General features: G+C 46.5%; 1 protein-coding gene across 1 annotated transcript in view; it reads left to right on the top strand.

Annotated features, from left to right (window-relative positions):
- Positions 1-20483, top strand: part of DSCAM (DS cell adhesion molecule) — a 628479-nt gene that overhangs the window by 507469 nt on the left and 100527 nt on the right. The window contains exon 16 of the mRNA XM_047100488.1: positions 6255-6325. Coding sequence (XP_046956444.1) covers positions 6255-6325 — 71 coding nt within the window. The remainder of the gene's footprint in view (positions 1-6254; positions 6326-20483) is intronic.

Below are 20483 nucleotides of genomic sequence, written 5' to 3'. Positions count from 1 at the left end.
ATAGAATGCAGAAGTTCAGATATGCAGGAGCTCGCGGAGAAACCACTGAATTTTTTCCAGACGCACCAGAGGAGAGAAGGTCAGGATGACGGAAGGGTCACCACATGGAGTCGTTGCGTTTCCATTGGATCTGGTGCTAAGTTAACAGCCCTGGGCGTCAGCCTTGATCACAGTCCAGAGAAGCAAGATGTGATCCAGAGGAAGAGTGTCCTCTTTGTGCTGAGCTGGGGCCTGAGAGGGAGAGGATATGATGAGGGCTTAAGGAATAAAAGGCATCCACATGTAACAGTATGCATGAAGGTCAGTGCACAGTAGGACCCAGTGTGGCATCAACCGTGTTCTTCCAAAAGACGGTCAAGTGCACAGCGTCTGCCCACAGGGAAGAACCAGGCACGCCCTGCCGCTGAGCCTTTAGCAATCTGCCCCCATGGCTGTCGTTTTTCTTCAGCTTCCTCTGAAAGACTTTGAGAATTAAACCAAACAAATCACTGGCTGCCTCGCTGTCCCTCATCCATGCCCTATAGTCACTCCCTGGCTAACCTAGAATGTTCTAGAATGGTTTGGAATGTTCTTCCCCCTCCTCCCACACCTCTTCAGGTGTTTGGTCCAACCCACTGCCTGCTCAAGCATACTAGGTCCCCTCCCTCCCTCAACATTCTCATTTTTTAAAAATAGCATCACTCGCCATCCACATAGCATACAATCTACCAATTTATTTTGTTTATGAGCTATTTTTAGTCCCTCCCACAAGGTCAGGAATAGTTGCCTGTTTGGTCCATTGCTGCATCCCAGCCACCTAGAATACTGTTTGGCACATAATAAGTCTTAAATTAAAAAGTTAATAAACTATTCACTTGATAAATAGTTATTAAATGAATTCCTTTTTTTCCCATGTAGGGGTCAACTGTTCTTTGTTTAATTTGATTTTTATTAAACACTGTCTTTGTCTCCTTCTCCCAGCAAAGAACATTGCTCTCATGCCCAATACCTCCATCAGAAGTGAATGTGTGGTAGAATTGTGCAGTTGCCCCTCAGGCATTTTTTTTCCTTATTTTTTTATTTTTCTTAAGTAGGTTCCATGCCCAGCATGGAGCCCAGTGCGGGGCTTGAACTCAGGCCCTTGAGATCATGACCTAAGCTGAGATCAAGAATCAGGCACTCAATATATTGAGCCACCCAGATGCCCCCCGACTTGACATTTCTTAAACCCATTTTTATACCTAGTCCTTGCCTGCTTTTGGACCTGTGCAGAGTAAGCCCTCAGTAAATTCCCCAATAAGGGAACCAGAGGTGGAAACTTGGAACAGATTCCCACTGGGACGGTTCAGCCACGTTAAATGATTGATTTGGTTCCAAGAGTCTGAATGAAGCCAGGAGATGGCTTTGTGGAGGAGAGAATATTCCGAGGGTAGAGGGGTGTGCCATAGCTGGAGTCTTGGTATCTGCTGATGGGAAGTGAGAGAGAGGACTCTCTGTGGAGACTGTCCATTGAGAGCCACAAGGGGTCAGGTTAGCAGGATGAGGGAGAGGGGCTGTGTCAGGAGGCAGGGATGAGAGGCCAGCCCTGGTGCCCGTAAGAGGAGATCAAGAACAGAGGTCTGCGTGTCTGGAAGTTAGGAAGGGTCCGTCATCATTGTGTTTTGAGCCAGACAGAATTAGTAAAGGCTGCCTTGCCTAGGAAAAACATGAGGAACTGAAATACCATTTTCACTTACTATCGTTTTGCAGATTGAACAGTTTGGGCTTCTATAGAAATACAAAGAGTGTTTGTTTTGAAAAATCACATTCATTCTTAATTCTTACCTCCCAGCTTGCAAGAAAAAGCTAGAAAGAGAAGAAACTATGCTTTCTATATATAGTGATAGCTTCAGTTCAAGAGCATGTACATAAATTCTTAAATGTCAGATGTCAACACAATTTTCAAAGTTAGTTAAATAAATGAGGACCTAGTGGTTGATCTTGAATACTTTCAGCATTTGGGATTTCAATCTGCCTTGGATTATAACTTTACAGAAATCATCTGTTTGCCATGAGATGAAGACCCAGGGGCTAATTACAGCTCAGGAAACCATGCAAATTCCAAAAGCAGACTAATTTTTTCAATAAAGGTTTTTCCTATAATGCTTTAGAAACTTAGAGTGGAAAATTCAATGCTCAAAAAACCAAAAATGCATCCTAGTTTAATTGGGCGTGGCGCTAATGTGTGTGTGTGTGTGTAGGTTGTTCTTTCCTCCCTTGTCTTTTTTTTTTCTATTACTTTGTTTGTTTGTTTGTTTGTTTTTAATGTTTGTTTATTTTTTGAGAGAGAGAGAGAGAGAGAGAGAGACAGAGCATGAGCAGGGGGAGGGGCAGAGAGAGAGGGAGACACAGAATCCGAAACAGGTTCCGAGCTGTCAGCACAGAGCCAGACGTGGGGCTTGAACTCATGTAGCGTGAGATCATGACCTGAGCTGAGTCACACGCTTAACCGACTGCGCCACCCAGGCACCCTTCTATCACTTTATTTTTAAGAGAGGGGAGGTCAGGGGTGCCTGGGTGGCGCAGTCGGTTAAGTGTCCGACTTCAGCCAGGTCACGATCTCGCGGTCCGTGAGTTCGAGCCCCGCGTCAGGCTCTGGGCTGATGGCTCGGAGCCTGGAGCCTGTTTCCGATTCTGTGTCTCCCTCTCTCTCTGCCCCTCCCCCGTTCATGCTCTGTCTCTCTCTGTCCCAAAAATAAATAAACGTTGAAAAAAAAAAATTTTTTTAAAAAAGAGAGGGGAGGTCAGAAACCATTCCCTTCAGAGAATAGGCCAACCAATAAATGAGTTACTAACAAACCACTAGGCTACATAAAAAGGTGCCATGTTCTTAAACATGGTCAGGTCTGTCCTAGAGACAGGGACAGGGGCGGGGCGGGGGGGGGGGGTCCTTCAGAGAGTAAGGGACCAGCCTGGAAAAACAAATCCTCCCCAGTTCATGACTGCATCATTGACTTCATGTTTTCTGATAAAATCCAGGCCATTTTATAAACACTGTCCTCACGTCTTTGTTTTTAAGCCTGACTACATGTCGTCAAGGATGTGAAGCCTGAGACTGTGTGCCACGACACCACAGGCCACGGCCCAGACACACCCAGAGGACGCAGAATGCGGGGCTGTCCCCACACTGCCTCCTGTGCCTCTCAAATGGGATCCTCATGATATTCGATGTAGCACAATTAAATTAAAATAATTCAGCACCAGTATATAGCTGTCAGACCTCAAAGTAATTTTTCCAAGAAGGATTTTCAGGCTCGAACCCCGTGCTTCCCGATGACCACAGAATCATCAGTGTGGGAGAAACCTGTCCCACGGCTTTCCATTGGAGCTGCTGTCGAAGGCGCCTGCATTCAAGGCCTGACCCTGTGAGCAGAATCTAGGTGCAGAGCTATGACAACCATTATGGCAGGTGGCTGGAGGCCAGCCCCTCCCTTGGTCCCTGCTCTGGAGTCCCCTTCAGTGCTAGCACACTCCTTTCATTGGAGGATCATCGATGGATCCAAGAGGCCACAGCACCCATGGCGAACCAACCGTCCCCATGACCTGCTGGGGAGAGAGAACCGTGCTCTTTGTTTCAGTGTCTGCACGTTTCTTTCCCCTTCAAAGCGGGTTGCTCTGGACCCGGGTCAGGAGGCTGTTCAGCTTAGTGTCCGCTAGGGGAAGACAGTCTACGTGTGTGCCCAGCACCACAGTGACTGTGACGGTCCCGATGCTGAGATGGGGTGCGCTGTGGGCGTCACACAGGTGCAGGCAGGCAACACTGACAGAGGGAAAAGAAAGCTCCGGGGGAGAAGGTCAGATCTGCCTAGGGCAGATGTGGTTGGGTTCCACTGAGATGTTGGTGGCAGCTGAGACATGAGGGTGTGTGGGGGGTGGGGGTGCAGAATGGAAGCGTGCAGAAGGAGGCAAGACACAGGACACAGAACACAGGGAAGTCAGTATGATGACTGAGTGGTTTGAAGGCTGCTCTCGGCCCATGTCCCCTTTGAAACTGGCACCAGCCATAGATGAGGGTCTGGAGCAGGCTGTCGGGTGAGGCTGAGAGCCTCCGTGGGGACAGAGGCCGACCAAGCACAGAAAGGAGACCCGCAGGGCAGATCTCAGGGCTGGCGTGAGCAGGACGGAAGGAGACATGGGGAAGGAAGCCAAGTGCAGACTCAACTCCTCCTCTCTCTCTCTTCTGGCCCTTGTAAACATTTCCAGCTGCTCATTGCACACCCAGTATCTCCAATTCCCTCCAGGTTCATATTTCTAAAACGCGATGAACCATTTTTTCTGGAAAATCGTCTTCCCCTCTTGGCATTCTTACTCTCTCCTGGTCCCACCAGCCCTGGCCTCTGGAGTCAGCTCCCTACCCCCGCTTCTCCCCCCTGTATGGAGTCATAGGGTCCTGCTGTCCGTCCTCCAGTAGAAGTTGGGTGCCAGCTTCTTCCTGCCCAGTGCACTGCTCACCCCAGCCCACCTGCACGCTCCGTCTGCACCTGTCGGTGGCCTCATGAAGGCCCACACGTGAGCTTCTCCCCATGTCATGTTCATGTGCCAAACTGGGGGTCCCTGCTCCTCTGTGCTGTATGGGGCATGCTTTTCCACAGGCCATTCCTCAAGCCTGTGTGTTCCTAAAGCCCACGGCCCTCCTTCCTGCTCCAATTCTGATTTCCTGACCTTGCCTCTTATGATTTAGCTGGGAAAATGCAATCAGGTTTGAGCCTGCTTCCCTCACCCAGCAAGTCCCCCGAAAGCATCCCCATTCTTTCTTCCCTCCTCCCACCCGGAGGTGGTTGCTCCGATGCCCCCTGGGACCCCTACCACCTCTGCTCCTGATAGAGCCCTTGTGTCTGTGCTCACACGTTGTTCCTTCAAGTGTACCTTTTCTTTTCATTGTGTGAATTTCCCCCTTTACTTCCCCTTATGCAAAACACTCAATGGCAATAACTATTATTGCTTGTATTTAGAGAGTCCATGATTTTCATAGCAATCCTAGGACATGAATTTTATTGTCCTGTTAAATAACGAGGGAAACAGAGAATTAAGTCACCTGCAAAGCACCACACAGCTACTAAGTGATAACAGCCAGAATTTGAACTCAGGCAGAAAGACCAAAACACCCACCAGCTTGGCAACTCCATCCGAGTATGGCTCACGCTTCTCCTGAATCAAGGGAAACAGGTTTCCCTTGACCTCCCTTCTCCCCTAATCTGACCTTTATCTTAGCCCTGCCATTGACTTGCGAACCCTTCAGACCGGTTCACATTCACTGTTTCTGCTTTCTTATCTGCCACGTGCTCCTTCCCCTGCCACAAAGTGGCATCTCCAAGTCCGTGGATGTGGCCCTTGTGCAGCTCAGCAGGGATCACAGAATTGTCATTCTGACAGCACGTTTGCATCCGAGGGGGTCTCTTCCTCTGAGTCCTGGGTTACCAGTTGCTTCCACTTCTCGGAAGACACTTGAGTATCTGGTCTGCCGTACGGTGGTGTTTCTCCCAGAGCGTGCATTCGCCATTCTGATAACACGTGAACTCTCGGCGGACAAAAATATTTTCCGACTCTGAGTTCTACGCTGTGTGCTTAGTGCCAGCACGTCGCTCATGCTAGTGACCGACTGGAACTGGAACGTAATCGGAATCTCTACAACCGTTGAAAATAAGGTGATACGACTTGCACGCTTTGACTCTTCAACTTTGCTTCTTCTGCCTTCCAAGGCGACAGACTTTGGGTAACGAGAGTTTTTTAATCAGAGAGTGCGAAAAACTAAAGTCGTCTAAGAGACTCAAAGGCAGACGAATCCTGATTTTTTTGTTTTGCCCCAATAGCTCTGAACAACCTGCATGGCCCCAATACCATGTCACTAAACACGAGCTTCCAAGGGAAAGAGAGGGCGCTCCAACAGCCACCGCAGAGGTTTATAAAAGAAATACTGTTTTTCAACTTCCTGTTTTACCTGTGAACTTGCTCAGACTTAGGGTTTATTAATCACGTTGTCAAAGGCGTGGTGAGGAGGTGACAGAAGGACGGGTCCCCAAGGTTCATTGTTCCTGGGACTGGGTAAACACGGGGTAAATTTAGGACCCAGTGACTCTGCCAAATTGAATTGCTTCCTGAAGCTGCAAACACGTTTCTCTGTGCTTCTGGGAGGTGTGGTGAGGGGCGGGGGGCGTCTTCTGGGCCTGCATGTTGTGTAGACTTCAGTCAGCTCTGGAACTCGGCTCTAACGGGCCTGTGGGCTTTGGTCTTCACAGCTCCTGACGGCCCACCTCAGGAAGTCCACTTGGAGCCCATCTCATCTCAGAGCATCAGAGTCACCTGGAAGGTAAAAACACTTGCATTCCTGACGCTTTTTGTGCGGGGTGTGCCCTTCACTCGTGTTAAGTGGTAGGATGCTGAGACACTCACATTTCGTACAACTTTTGTTTTGCGAAATGAGATAAACAGCCCTTTTCTTGAAATCGAATATGCGTATCCCCATTTTGAACACTCGTGCGGCTGATTCTGTACCCACAAAGAGCGAGGTCGTTTTGCCTTGTTTCCATGCGTGGAATTTGATGGAGTCCTAAGAGCTGGTCTCCACACAAAGAGTGAAACAGATGTGGCCAGCGCGTCTCATTTCTGTCTGGTGGGGCGGGGGGCTTTTTCTAGTGGCTTTTCTCCCAGCGGCACATCAGAGACTGGCACAAAGCCCACTGAGCTGGTGGAATGGACCCCTGCCGGCACTGTTCCACCAGCTCGCGGTGTCCCGGACGGTGCCCGTCACGTCCCCTCAGGAGCCAGGTGCCATCCTAGGCAGCAGTGACCGCACGTGGCCACAGGTGCGGACCGGCCGCTGGTCAGCCGGTCTCAGGGAGACACAGCTTAAGCGACAAACTGAACAGCTGCCCACTCGGCACAATTTCGTCTGGCTGGCATGTTTTTTCCTAGCAAAGCTGTTGGCGGAGGAAGCAGAGTTGGTGAATGTCCTGGAACAAGCCGGTCACAAGCAGCCCATTGGGTGCACTGCCCGACATCACTAACGTGGTGGGGGAAACTGTCTAGGGGATTAGTCATCCCTCGATGTGCTCTTACCATTGATGACTGTAGGTCCAATCCCTTTTATCCAGAATATTCTTGCTGGAGCCAAACTTGTGTAAGTTGCACTGGCTCTTCCGGCTCTGGTTTCCCTCCCTGCGTTCCATCTCAGAGGAGAAGTCGACAACCACAGCGGGGTCCTTAAGGGGCTCTCCCCTGAAACCCGGGAAGACCTAACTCATCACACCTGCTGTTGCTGTTGTCCTTCCGGTCCCAGCTCCTTAGAAAAGTGAGCTGCGTCCATAACACAAAAGGATCCTCGTTGTCATGGTGGTGTTGACGCACTTTAAGGCCACAAGCCCTCCTGCGGCGAGCTCTTATATCCCCTAGCCAGTGCTGTGGCTCCGGGGGACAGCAAGCCAGGACCGTTTAGCCGGACGGATAGTGCAGGCCAAGCAGCGTGGGACGGGGATGGTGTTTGTCTCTGTGAGCACGTCCGCCAGCTGCGAGCATCACACACTGTGTAATAAAAGGCACTCAGCAAGCCGTAACCCTGTACGCATCCCAGCCACGCTACAGACGGAATGCTGACTCACTCGGGCTCAAAGGCTCTGTGAGGCTTCCTCCACTGGCCCTGCAGCATCTCACACTTTGCCACCGGAAAAGTGCTATTCCTGTGGTCCCTAAAGCGTTCTGGTCCCTCATGAGAAAGGTGTCTGTCCACAGAGCTCCTACGCCGAAAAATGGAAACTTTTGAGACTTTAAAGGGCATTGCGTCCTTTCTGTCTCTAGAAGAAAAAAAAAGCCAAAGTCGGTAAATTGCAGTTACGTTTCTTCCTAGTGTCAAAAGAATGACCATGTCGTGGGCTCTTAGAAGAAAGCCTTGCTTCCGTTAGGTCATGAGCCGGTCGTAATGCATGGTTCAGTGTTTTCCCTCGGAGCAGCGGGCTGACGTTGTGTGGCCCGTCAGCACGCGGACAGGTGCACAGGTGACTTAACAGACCGAACGAGGTAAGGGCCGCCGTTCGCTGACTTGGCATTTCCTGTTGGCCTGATTATGTAATGGAAGTGCGTCCCCGATTCAACTAAATTATGCTTTTATCTGCAACCCAAAGTATATGTAAAGGATGATACATTGCAGAAAATATGCCTTGATGTTATTATGGTGTAAAAGTCCCAGATTTATATCTTGTGTATGGAGACTGATCAGAAAAGGGAAGAGAGAAGGAAGTAAAGAAAGAAAGAGAAATCACATTTCCCCAGAGAGGGAGCCCCACGCCAGTCAGCGGGATAGAAATCCCCCAAGTTGTGAGAGGACTGGGCTGGACACTCATTCAGGGTCACGGGACAGCTGACGTAAGTAGAAGGTGAGCTCAGTGCAGAGAAGACAGAGGAGAGAATAGCCCTGGGGCTTTGGTGGGAAAACAGCCATTTTAGGCTCTCGACCTCTTAAAGGTCGGGGGCACTTTGGCAGCCTTTCTTTAACACTGAAGCTGGAGACTAAGTTCATTTAATTACTGTGTAAGCAGTGCTTCTGTGACATGCCCCTTCTGTTGAACAAAATAAACAACACGGCTTTCTTTTTTATCCACCCATGTCTTTCACCAAAGAAAAGTCAAATTTTAAAATTTTCAAGTCTGGTGAAGTTTCCCCAGGGCCGACTGAATGGTCTACTCATAGGGCTCGCCAGGCCACTCAGCACTGGCTGCAGGCTGTCACCCTGCTTTCCTCCAGTGACAATGGTCCCTTAACGTGCCCACAGCTGGCCTCTGCCTCCTCCTTGCCGGTCATGGCCAACACCGTTTGTAACGTTCCCCCTTCTGCCTGCTCGGTCCCTCTGACTCGACTCTCTGTGAAGATGTGTGCATCTCCGAAGTGGAATTAATTATCGGAGCGTCTGTGCCACCCTCACTCTTGGTGACAGCTCAGTGAGACCCCCATCACACGGGTTCTACGTTCTGTTCTACGTTCTGTTGTTCTGTGAGCTCCTGAAGGTCAGGGAGTGTCTCATCCATCTTCGGTCCCCAGTGACTGGCACCTTGGCATGCATGAATGAGTGAATGAACAAATGATTGGCGGAGGACATCTGTGAGCTGAGAATGATGAGGTCCGTAGCATAGATGTTCCATATCACAATGGCCTCTGAAGCCTTCCATCATTCAGCACCTGCCGTGGAGAAGGCACCCTAGCTATGAGGAAATCCGAGCCTCAGGCTGTACTATCATGAGGGTCTAACCCATGCTACAGTGAGGTTCTCCCGAGCCTACCGTGGGAGGACACCCAAAGATGTGAGCCCTGCTCTGTGGGGCAGACGGACGGCCAATGGGCTTCTCCTGTAATTTATTGAAAACCGAGTGGCCGTAATGGTTCACAAATTTTGTGATAGGTGTCAGAGGAAATGGCCCTTTGCACGTCACATCAAATGTCAGCCTTCGGGCAGATGTCCGAGAACCAGGGCCATATTAAATCGGGCTTTTAATACTTTTACGTATTTGGAATTAAATAAAAATGCTGAGCAGCGCCTTGGCAGCAACTCTAGAGGTAACATCAGTGGTTCTAAATAAATAAAAATAAATGATACTAAAGGTTCATGTTCTAGCTCTGGCTCCCCCCTCAACCCTTTAAAGGACAGAAGGGTCTGCAGAAGCAAATACAATTTACTGCATGTTTTTGCTGGCGTTCCTTAAAATCAGAACAAATATGTAAAGCTACCAATTATTGATAACAGATTTGATAAAGTACCTGCAAAATCATAAAACTTAAAGGAGAATTCTTTGGTTTGTCAGAAAACTGCGGTTTCAGTCTGTGTCCATAAGTGTCAAAATACCGACAGAACAAGTCTCTTTTGAAAGTGCCCATCACCTTCTCTTCTGGCCAGTCTCAGAATCCACGGATTCCATTTTATTGCAAATGCAGGACAGTTTGATTGCCCGCTATTTGCATGTGCTTATAACAGAAAACCTTAAGCATCTGGAATATTTAACTATCACAGGTATTTTAAAACACTTCTCCAGAGGATGCAATTTAAGGCAGAGGTTTTTTGTTTTTTTGTTTTTCCTATTGACGTAAATATTTCCTTTTGTTTAAAAACGAGAAGTCCGTTTAGAGCCGCAGGCCATCCGAAAACTACGGAATTTTCAGCTGTTTCAATATGGCCGTGCTAAAAACAGCTGTCAAACTGATGACTCCAGAGAGGTCCCTGAGAATGACTTTGCCACTTTTCTTGCCCCTTCTGTGTCCACCCCTCTGGCTGGATTTCATTTAGAATGAACAATGTTGGAAAAGAGACACCTGATTTCCATAAAATATGAACATCGCGTATTTAGGGGGTTAAATTTCAGTAAGCTGAAGAATGCTTTTAACCAAACACCACATCTCCACAATCCCCAGTAATTCCCACCGATTGAAGCACCACTGCAATCTATCTATCGTATGTTTCTGAGATGAGCTCTTCCAATGAGAAAATGGCTTAGCTCGTCATTTAAAAACAGAACTGCCTTCTTGCCAGTGACTTTCATCATAATGATTTAATAAATGGCAGGTTCCCCTTGACTCCTGCATCTAAATCCCCCTACCCAGGAAATGGCTTGCTGTGTTGGAAAAGACAGCCTTCTAGAACAGTATTCCCTGGCTGGGATCCCTGAAGCATTTGCCCTCTACCAGGCATTGTGTTCAGTTTTGCATACATTATGCCATTAGATCTGTGTATCAAGTACATCAGGTTTTGTACAAACTCCTGACGTTAAAGGGATTTGCCCAAAATCTGAGGGCTGGGGACTATCCGCTTGAGGACCCTCATGCAGCTTTTCCAACTGGTTTCTAAGCAACCGAAAAGCTAAGGTACTTGAAATGCCAAGATTGCAGCTTGGGCCCAAGTGAAGTTCAACAAATATTAGTTTCTTGTCCTGTTCCTTCCAACCTCATGTTACAAATTTTACCCGACATTAGTGTTAGAGGAGAGAAGAAAAATGTAACTTTTACCTTCTCCCTCTTTCTTTCCAACTGTAAACTTGAACCTTAGCGTAACTGGACCAGTAAGTCAACACCCCTTTTTCCAACATCAGTTGAAATTGAAAAGGGTTGCCTTGAAATTAATTTTACTTCATTTCTTGCTTCTCACTTGAATCCTCAGGCTATGAAAAATTACAGAATTTACATTTCTTAATCAATTTGTTCTAGAGTTGGATTTACAGCAGCTTTATTAAAAATCCCGGTGACCAACATGTGTTACAAATATTTAAGTAACTATCAGCCCTTCTCATATTAACAAGCCAGGCTCTTTCCCCTATAGTAAGAGAAGAAAAATCCAAGCTGATTTAAAAACCTTTTGGGCATCCACATAGCCTAGGAGTATTCTCTCTCTCTGGGAGGATAGAGGGCATATCTTGTCTTGTTTTTGTTTGTTCACTGTATCCCCCGTAGAATTATATTTAAATATGTGTTAAATGAACACATGAACAATTTCTATTGCTTGCATTCATGTTTAAATATTCATATCAAGAGGAAGTACCTTGTTTTTGGAAACCTTTTTTTTTTTACTGTGTTCACATCTTTTTTGTACATGTATAACATACACAAATCCCTTTAACAACCCCATCCACTGCTTATTTGCTTCATTGGGCATATATTTGGCATCTCTCTCCATCTACCCCTTGGGTTAGCCTTCCTGGTTTAGCTGTGTGATTGGCCTTCACCACTGACCCTAGTTCTCTGTCCCAGAGAGAGCCTTGATCCAGACTGCCCAAGGGTCCTGGCTGACCTCCGAACCTAAGCAGGCAATTCTCTTGGTTCCCAGCCCCCATGTGCAGCAAAAAGATGCTGGCCAGCTTTCCAAAGACTGCTTAGTGGCCAGGAGTGTGGGTCCAGGTCTGACACCAGGCATGCTGGAGAGACTGGCTGGAACTCAGCATAGGAGGGACATCCCATTGTACGGCTCCAGTTAATTGACCCTGACAGGACACAAATTGAGCTTGGACTAAGGACTAGGATCAAGGCCATCTCCATTCACCAGCTGGCAATCCTTTCAGATGGCTTGTTCTATAAGTTTCACACTGAGGCTGGATGAACATGACACAATACAAGACGTCAGAGGCACTTTCGTTGTTCTGTTTCAAAGATGTTAGGTGATAAACTGCTAGCGAAGAGTGTTAGGAGGCAGAGATGGTATTTTTGGCTTCATAGAGAACATTATCAAAAATGCAAAGAAGAATAATGATGACAATCACAAAGTTAGAGCTAAAAGAGCGTTCTGGACATTTATTGATGACCAGCTACAGGTCTTTCTTTGTCTAACACAGCAACATCATATTTTACAAGTGAATTAGGTTGTAAAGGTGGGACATTAGGGGAGAAAAGGTGGGGAGCACCTGGGTGGCTCAGTCGGTTGAGCGTCTGACTCTTGATTTTGGCTTAGGTCATGATCCCAGAGTCAGGAGATCGAGCCTCGTGTCAGACTCCTTGCTGAGCATGGGGCCTGTTTGAGATTCCGTCTCTCTCCCTCTGCCCCTCTCCCCCACCCATGCTCTCTATTTCTGTCTCTAAAAAAAAATAAAATAAAATAACTAAGATGGGACATTAGGATAAAAATTGCTTATGAGTGAATAATATTAAAAATTACTTAATTTCCTATTAAGTACACTATGCATAATTTTAGCTATGAAATTTTACAGGGACATATGTGTATGAATATATACTACTTCTAGTGAAAAATTAAGAGTATATGCAAAAATATCACTTGACATTTCATCATGCATCAAGGAGGATTAACATAAGTTAAATGTCTCTACAAGTAAATTGCATATAATAAGAATACTTGGATATCATTTAAAAAGTAATAGATTAGACTTCAGGAAAATCACGTATTACTCCCATGACCACACCTAATAAAAATGACCTCAAGCAACTTACTTTGTCTTTGCTGAAACTCAAACCCTTTACACTCGTTCCATTCAGAGAGTTTTTCTTATTTTATCATAAACGAATGGACATGTTTATAAGTATTATCTTCCCTACTCATCTGTCAGTACTGACTTGATAACAGAGAGGATAAAAGACATGATGACACTTTAGAATATGCAGGTTGAACCCTTGAATGACAGCCTCAATTTTGATCCCTATGCAGGATGCTGGCCCCCAGGTGGCTCTGGGTAGCACAGCCCATTCTGCTAACAATACATCCCAGTAAATATAAATATTGTGAAATTTGCCTTACCAAAAAAAAAAAAAAAAAAAAAAAACACAAAAAAACAAAAAGCAAAACCAAAACAAAACAAAACAACAGCAACAACAAACAAATAAAAATTTTATTTTAAATAATCTAATAATGAATGACTAGGTAGTAACTTTAAGAAAAATATTCATAAGATTGCCTCGTGTTTAGTTTTACTGGTTCTCATAAAATACTAACTCTGCTTTTAACAGAGAGCAAATCAGATCAAGCTACAGTGAGTATGGTTCTAACCATTATAAAACCAATTGGCACCCATCAAGTGAGTGAATGAAGATACACCATTTTATTTGCCTGATTTTCCTAGCGAGCAGTCATTAAGCCATCTTGCTGATGACATTTCTCATCTTATCAGAGAAATCAAATAAGGTAGTTAAGTTAATAAATGGGGCACCTATGTTAGAATGAAAAAATCAAACAAATAAAGGAACACATGTCCAACCAAGAATTGCACAGACATCAGACGACACCTGTAATGTCCTGGACATGTCTCTTAAGGCAAAGGAAGAAATATGATGCTGCTTTTATCATTTAAAACCAGGCTGGACAAAGTTCTTTGTGGTCTGTTTCAGGAAGAACTCTGGCCAGGACAGCATGAGCCAATTGCTGTAGGAGACTGTCCTGTATCCAGTTTCCACATTCTATGTTCAGGATAACATGAAAGCAAACAGAAAAACACAATGTATGCTTTCAGATTCATTTCACCACTACAAATGCATTTAACTAAATGCAGTAAGATGTAACCAATCAACTCCACCTCGTATAATTTTTTTTTAAAGCCAGCTCCTCTTTGTAGAAATCTCTTTGAAAACTAGTTTTATGTTCTTTCAATTCTTGTGATGGATTCCTCCCGTTAGCACCTGCTTTTGAAAAGTTTAAGTTGAGATGTAAAATAAAAATGCTATGTGCTTTGAGTAATCACAGAAATATGGGCAATGAAACAATTCTACCTTTTAAAGATATGTTATCATTTTTTTTGTGTTTTTTCTGGAAGTTAACCATCTAAAGTTGAAAATAAGCCCTGTTTTTATATACATAACAGAAGAATTCAGGAGGCATATTATTGACTTCTGGAAGTCAGAATCCCCAAGGAAGGAAAGTATGAGGTATAGAATGTGCAGGGTCACTCCAGGGTCAACACAGGACCTGTGGCTCTCTTTGCATTTGGGCATGTGTCGGCCTCATCCCCCATCTGAGAACCAGACTGGTCCCTTGGGGGTCCCATGTCCAGGATAGCATGTTCCTGGCAGGGGAGACTATCCTATTGAACACTCTCTCAACACTTCTCCTCCATTACCCATTCGTGACTGTTCATGCCCATAGGTCCTTCAGTTGAGGCCAATGCCTCTCATTACCAAAGCACAAATAAAAAGCCAAGTTTAATAGCTCTGTGGAAGCAATGGGCCGTATGCTTCAATCATGACATAAAGAGTAGATGGTAGATACTAAATCCATGATCGAAAGTGCACTGTTGATGCGGGCACTGCTGCTCTTCTCATAGGACCCCAGTTAGAACTTTGCCATCCCCGCAAGAAGGAGGACTGACTCCATCAAACACTCAGCCCAAACCCTGGCCCCTCTCAGGCCCTCCTGTCACAGAGGTGCGTCTCCTCACACCATTGCTCACCTCCCATCCCCGCCCCGCCTCCAACCCCAGCGCAACCCATGAATTCTACCCTGCACGTTGATTCAGTCCACAACATTGTGTCCCACAGGGGTCTGTATGCCGTTTCTGTCAAGGGCCAAAGAGTAAATACTTGCAGCCTTGTGAGTCCTATAGCCTCTGTCTTAACCATTTAGCTCTGCCACTGGAGGGCAGAAGCAGACAGCCAAATGAGTGCAGCCAAGCTCCAGTAAAACTTTACTTAGACATACTGACCTTTGAAGCTCACGTAATTTTCACACGCCACAAAATATTCTCCCTCCTTTGAATTTTGCAGCCATGTAAAAATGTAAAAAGTGTATACGTTCTTAGCTAAGGGCCATATAGAAGAAATGCCCAAAGAGACTTGGCCCCTGGACCATAGTTTGTCAACCATGCTTTACTGAAGAAGGCAAGGCCTGGGAAGCAGCCGTATGCAATTGGAACACATCACAAATAAGCTTCCTGTCACTTGGCTCTTTGAACCAAGATTTAAAGCACTGAAGGACTTCCTTCTGAAGTTTGGATCTTCTTTGGTTCTTCTGGATAGAAAATACATAGCAAAAGTTACAAAAACTGTGACAGAAGCAGCTCTTCGTATGGTTGAGGCAGGCCATTTCTCTACAAAGACACTAATACCTTTGAAAACACTGCCTTTTGCACTTGCTTAGCAGATCTGGACCAACTGTGCCCAGATCTCCTTGGCCACCCTACCATCCCCAGGGGCTCCCATTACCTACAGGGGAGGTAGCCCAGGTTGTCACCCTCTAGTCCGCATAGGAGGACCCAAGCCCTTTGAGATGACTCAGGTGTTGCTAAATAGTTGGGGTCCCAGCCCTATGTTCACAAACTGGTACACACTCTCTTTCGACATCCTAACCAAAACTCCTTTCCCTCTACATCCCCATTGCCTGCACAATGTCTAGACACTCAGGTGGGACCCGTCTCCCCAAACATCACAGTCTCCAGGTTCATTCTTTCTTGCCTGGGCCCTGGCTACATCCCTTGTGGCCAACGGAGATGTCTCCTACACCCCTCCCCACTCTATCCCTGCTCATTCCCTCGTATGAACCTGGGCACCTTCATTCTCCATGCCATTTCTCTCCAACAGACTCCACTCGCAGAATCTGGGACACTGTGAGTCATCACCCTTCTGGCCAACTCTGTTTCTCAGAAACATCTAGACATCTAGAGGCCCTGACATTAAATGTGGGATATTCTGGAGACCAGCTCTCAGAGCCAGTACATATAAAATCAAGTAGGGTCTGCGTGTGTGCTGTGAATTCTTTTGTTAGGTCTTTGGTAGAAACCGCTGGATAAGCCTCTCTGGCTGGTGAGAAATGCTGTGTGTGGTTATCAGACAGTGTAGGATGGAAGGGACAGTGACATTCCGAAAAGGGAGGGGACCCAGCAAGAGGAGCGATAAACAAATGTTTATTGGCTGGATGAATGAATGACTGAGTGAATGAATGAATGACATGAGAGCCACCCCACACTTTAGAAAGTAAATAAATGAAGTCCTGTTATGCAATAGTTAACCTCAATTCGATCCCATAAAATTGTAAGAGCCTGTTTCTAAAATTCTACATGTGTTTTCCAAGCCTGCGCATACACTTGGCCCCTGCATCTTCCCCAGCTGCCAAATCTGACTGGAATAGTAACTACCAGCTACAAGTCAGAGTTCCTGGCCTCTCAATACTGTGTGTATTTCAGAGTTCTGTCATTCACCGTCAATTTCTCAGCCCTGAACTGAATAGCTTCTGTGTTCCAAAGCACATCTCATGGGCAGATCACATGTCCACTTTGTATTTCACAACATGTGACCCTTCATTCTGTCCTGACCACTGGATGACAGTAACTTTTGGGGAGGGTGCCACGTGGCCATGTGTACCCCTCATAGGAGACACACGGCGTGGACACTGTATTTCGTGCAGACAGAGACAAGGTGCAGACCTCTTCTCTTGGACATCGCTTCCTCAAAACCCACCGTCTATTTACTCAGAGCGGCTGCTCAGCCAGGGGTCTGTGCAGCAAGGCGTGGTCCCTCTCCAACTGAAGCTGCATGTGAAGCAGAGCCCCTTCCATGCTGTGCCACTCACGGGACTGTGAAGGTCTGACAGTCATTATTTGCTTGTGTTCCCTTTGGTTCCACAGAGAGACCAGGAAAATGGGTTATTAGTGACCTGAAATTTGAGGAATCAGTGGTTGTTTAACTACATTGTCCATCCCAAGCAAGGCCAATATTCAACTCTGTAAAGACTCCCTGAGACAACAACAGTGGTTCTCAGGCTTGAGCATACATCAGGATGCCCTGAAGGGCTTGTGAAAACACAGATCACCACCTCTACCCCTCAGCAGGTTTCTGATTCAGAGGGGATTCCCTAGCTTTCTCCCCACTCCAGACATCCCCACCCCCACAGTCATCACAGATCCCTCCTGAAGGGTCCCTCGGAGGTATTCCTCCCGGGGTCATCTCTTGTGATCTCGCCTGGGTGCAGCAGGGAAGGTCGACTGCATTCCAGCAACAGCTGGTCTTCCTCTAGGCTCAGGTGAAGTGTTCCTTCTCGGGAACCTTTTTGCCCACAATGGGAAAAGGCACCTCTCTCTTTTCCCTTCCATGCTACCCAGTGCCAACCTTGGGCACCACAAGCACAGTGCTCTGCTTTAATCACGGATTCACTTGCAGGTGTCCACTTGTATGGGAGAGGCACCAGCCCGTACTGCTCTATTTAATGCATCCGTTCACTGCGCAAGCTTACTGAGTAGCTGCTATTTATGGTGGGGAGCAGGGAAGGGGGCTGGAGGGATAACATGAACGAACATGAGAAAAGACAGACCGCCACCCCTGTAATAAAGGGAAATGAGGACAGGTTTCATTTTAAGTGAATTTGGAGCAACCTAAAAGGAAAATTTGCGATTCATTTTTCACCTGAGTTACTCAACATGCCTGAGCAATGTGGTGTTCCTGGAATGCAGAAGTCTGCGGTAGAGGTTTTAGCTCTCATGGTTGGCCGGCAGGTGAATCCTGGCAGTGAGCAGAGTCCATTCACCTGTGGTGGGAAGGGGGAGGGGAGCGTGCCAGAAACAGGCCCCGGCTAGTGGTTTTCTAAAGAAGAGATGCCTGTTCTCATCACTCACGTCCTTGATGGTGCTGTGAGCATTTGCACATCCCTGTTTTCACCAACTTTTTAAAGACCTCTACATCTGCCACTGCGGCTCCCAGGCTGATTTGGATGAATGCATAAAATACTGGCACTTGCAAAACCACACAGATCCATTGACAAGGTGCTACTGTTGTCATGGAGATCAAAAGAGACAGTTTCTTAAAGGAAGTGGGGGTTGGCAGGGGGGGATCGGAGGCTGGAGAAAGGGCGCCTAGAAGGATGAAAGAAGGCTGTTTAGGGAGACTAAAGGAGGAAGAAAATACCAGGGCCAGAAAGGGGACAGAGTACCCCAGATGGCAGATAAATGAGGCACATGGAAAGAAACCGGGCTCATTACTGGATCCAAAGGCAAATGAAAGGAAGAGTAGTATTCAACGTGGAAAAATAATTAACCCCTACATGAGAAACGCAATAGTGAATAGAGAAGGGCTTCTCGTGGAACTGTAGCACACTCTGAGGGGTTTGAGAGAAGGTAGGAACAGAACCCCCCGTAAATCAGAGCCGTCTGTAAATAACAACATCTTCCAGTGCGGAAAGGGACTCAGAATGTTGAATTCTACAATATAGAGTGAAGGGGGCCCTGCTCCACTTTAGACTTCCTTCCTTTGTTCTTTTTTTCTTCATTTTTCCATTCACTTACTCTCCAGAATCTTCCTTTAATATGTATTAAGAGGACTGGTTGGCAGGTGAGGTTTGCTCTAAATCTGTGGGTCTGCCTTAAGTGATCCTTATTGTATATTTTTTAATGTTCTTATTTATTTATTTGTTTGTTTTTGAGAGAAAGAGAAAGAGAAAAAAACACAAAACACAAGTGGGGGAAGAGCAGAGAGAGAAAGGGAGCTCCAGGCTTGAGTGCACAGAGCCCAACGCGGGGCTCAAACCCATGGACTGTGAGATCATGACCTGAGCTGAAATCAGCCGTTTAACCAACTGAGCCACCCAAGTGCCTCAGTTGATCCTTATTATGAAAACATGTAGCCCATCAGCTGGCTAAGGAAGTGAGCAAACTTTCTGGAATACCTGTTTTAAGAAGGAAAATAAAAAGATCACTTTGTCCAAATAAGTTGGTTCTTTGAATGCTATTTGCTGCTTTAACGGGGCCTGGAAAATGAAGCCAGACCCTTCCAAATCCTGCCTGGATCTCTCATCCTGATGCGTGAGCTGCCACACTAAGTGACCACGTGGAAGCCAGCTCTCAGCTTGAATCTAAGTTGCACGGTGCTCCTGAGACCTTCTTCCGTACTGGCCCATCCAGGCCTCTGATCAGGCCTGTATCGTGATTCCTGATTCTGGGCATCCCGTCCATCTTTAAGCCTTTCCCATTAGCCCTGGACCCAGTCAGATTATATAACCCTGCAACTGAGGTCATTCCTACCCGTCACTTTTGTTGAGCCTCATCTGTGCTCAAAACCCTTCTCTTCTGCAGCTACCGTAACATTTTCTGAGAATGTCCCCTGTGCTGAAGTTCCGTTTTAGATGAGTGAGTGGGTGAGATTTCAGGCATGCTTGTGGGAATCCTTGTGCGCTTGGAGCTTGCATTCAAGTCCTTGGAAACCAACATTCGATACAGACCGGTGGCCGCAGGAGGGGATGGAAGTGATCAGTTCTTGCTGAGCCGATGGCTGAAGGAGAGAGAACAAGAGGCTGAAGGAGAGAGAACGTGGATGGAGGCAGTCGAAGGAAACCGATGAGCTGGAGAATGAGTTGGGTTTTGACAGAGGAGGGAGAGGAGTAGTCTCTGATGCGGGGGAGCAGCGGGGAGAGGCTCATGAGATGGGAAAATGCAAGAGAGTTAGAACTTCGGTGCTTGTTCAGCAGCCCGAGAGAACCCTAGGTCATCAGGGAACGTCCAGGAACATCCTTGTTAAATCTCAACTACAGGTACAGCTGAGATTTGGAGAGAAGGGGCATGATCGAAGTGGTTTCTTAGGAAGTTTGCCTTCTTCAGTAACCTGCAACCCAGATTCAAGATCTCTACCTGATTTCCTCTTTTTCCTTTCTTCCACCGTTAACTCCATTCATTTAGTTTCATTAAACAAATGAAAACATTTTTTTTTCGATCACAATATGATGCTATTTAACATCAAACTGGTTGATGGTTCTGAAACCATCTTCCACATTAGGATTTCTTCTTTACATACATCTACCTTTATCCCAGGTCAACACATGCTCCAAGGCTCAGATGTTTAAAGCATCATTGCAAACAAACTTGAAAGTAAAGGGTATTATGTACTAACTTGCCTTGGGATGATGTGAAGCTCATTGCCAGACAAATGGATTCAGGGGCCACCACTGTTCCACACCCCCTGCCCCCACTGGCCTGTTGCCCATTCAAATCAGAGAGAATCTCCAGGGTCACTTTCAAAACACTTTGGAATGCTCACCACAGTCCCTAACATTTCCTATACTGAATGTACAAAAATCCTGTTTCTAT

Source organism: Lynx rufus, unplaced genomic scaffold (genome assembly GCF_022079265.1).
Source record: "Lynx rufus isolate CCGP_SWC_20201006 ecotype Redwood Valley unplaced genomic scaffold, mLynRuf1.p SCAF_5, whole genome shotgun sequence".
In the NCBI taxonomy this organism is placed as follows: domain Eukaryota; kingdom Metazoa; phylum Chordata; class Mammalia; order Carnivora; family Felidae; genus Lynx; species Lynx rufus.
The sequence above is the reverse complement of the archived record's forward strand: the minus strand, read 5'-3'. Positions and strand labels throughout refer to the sequence as shown.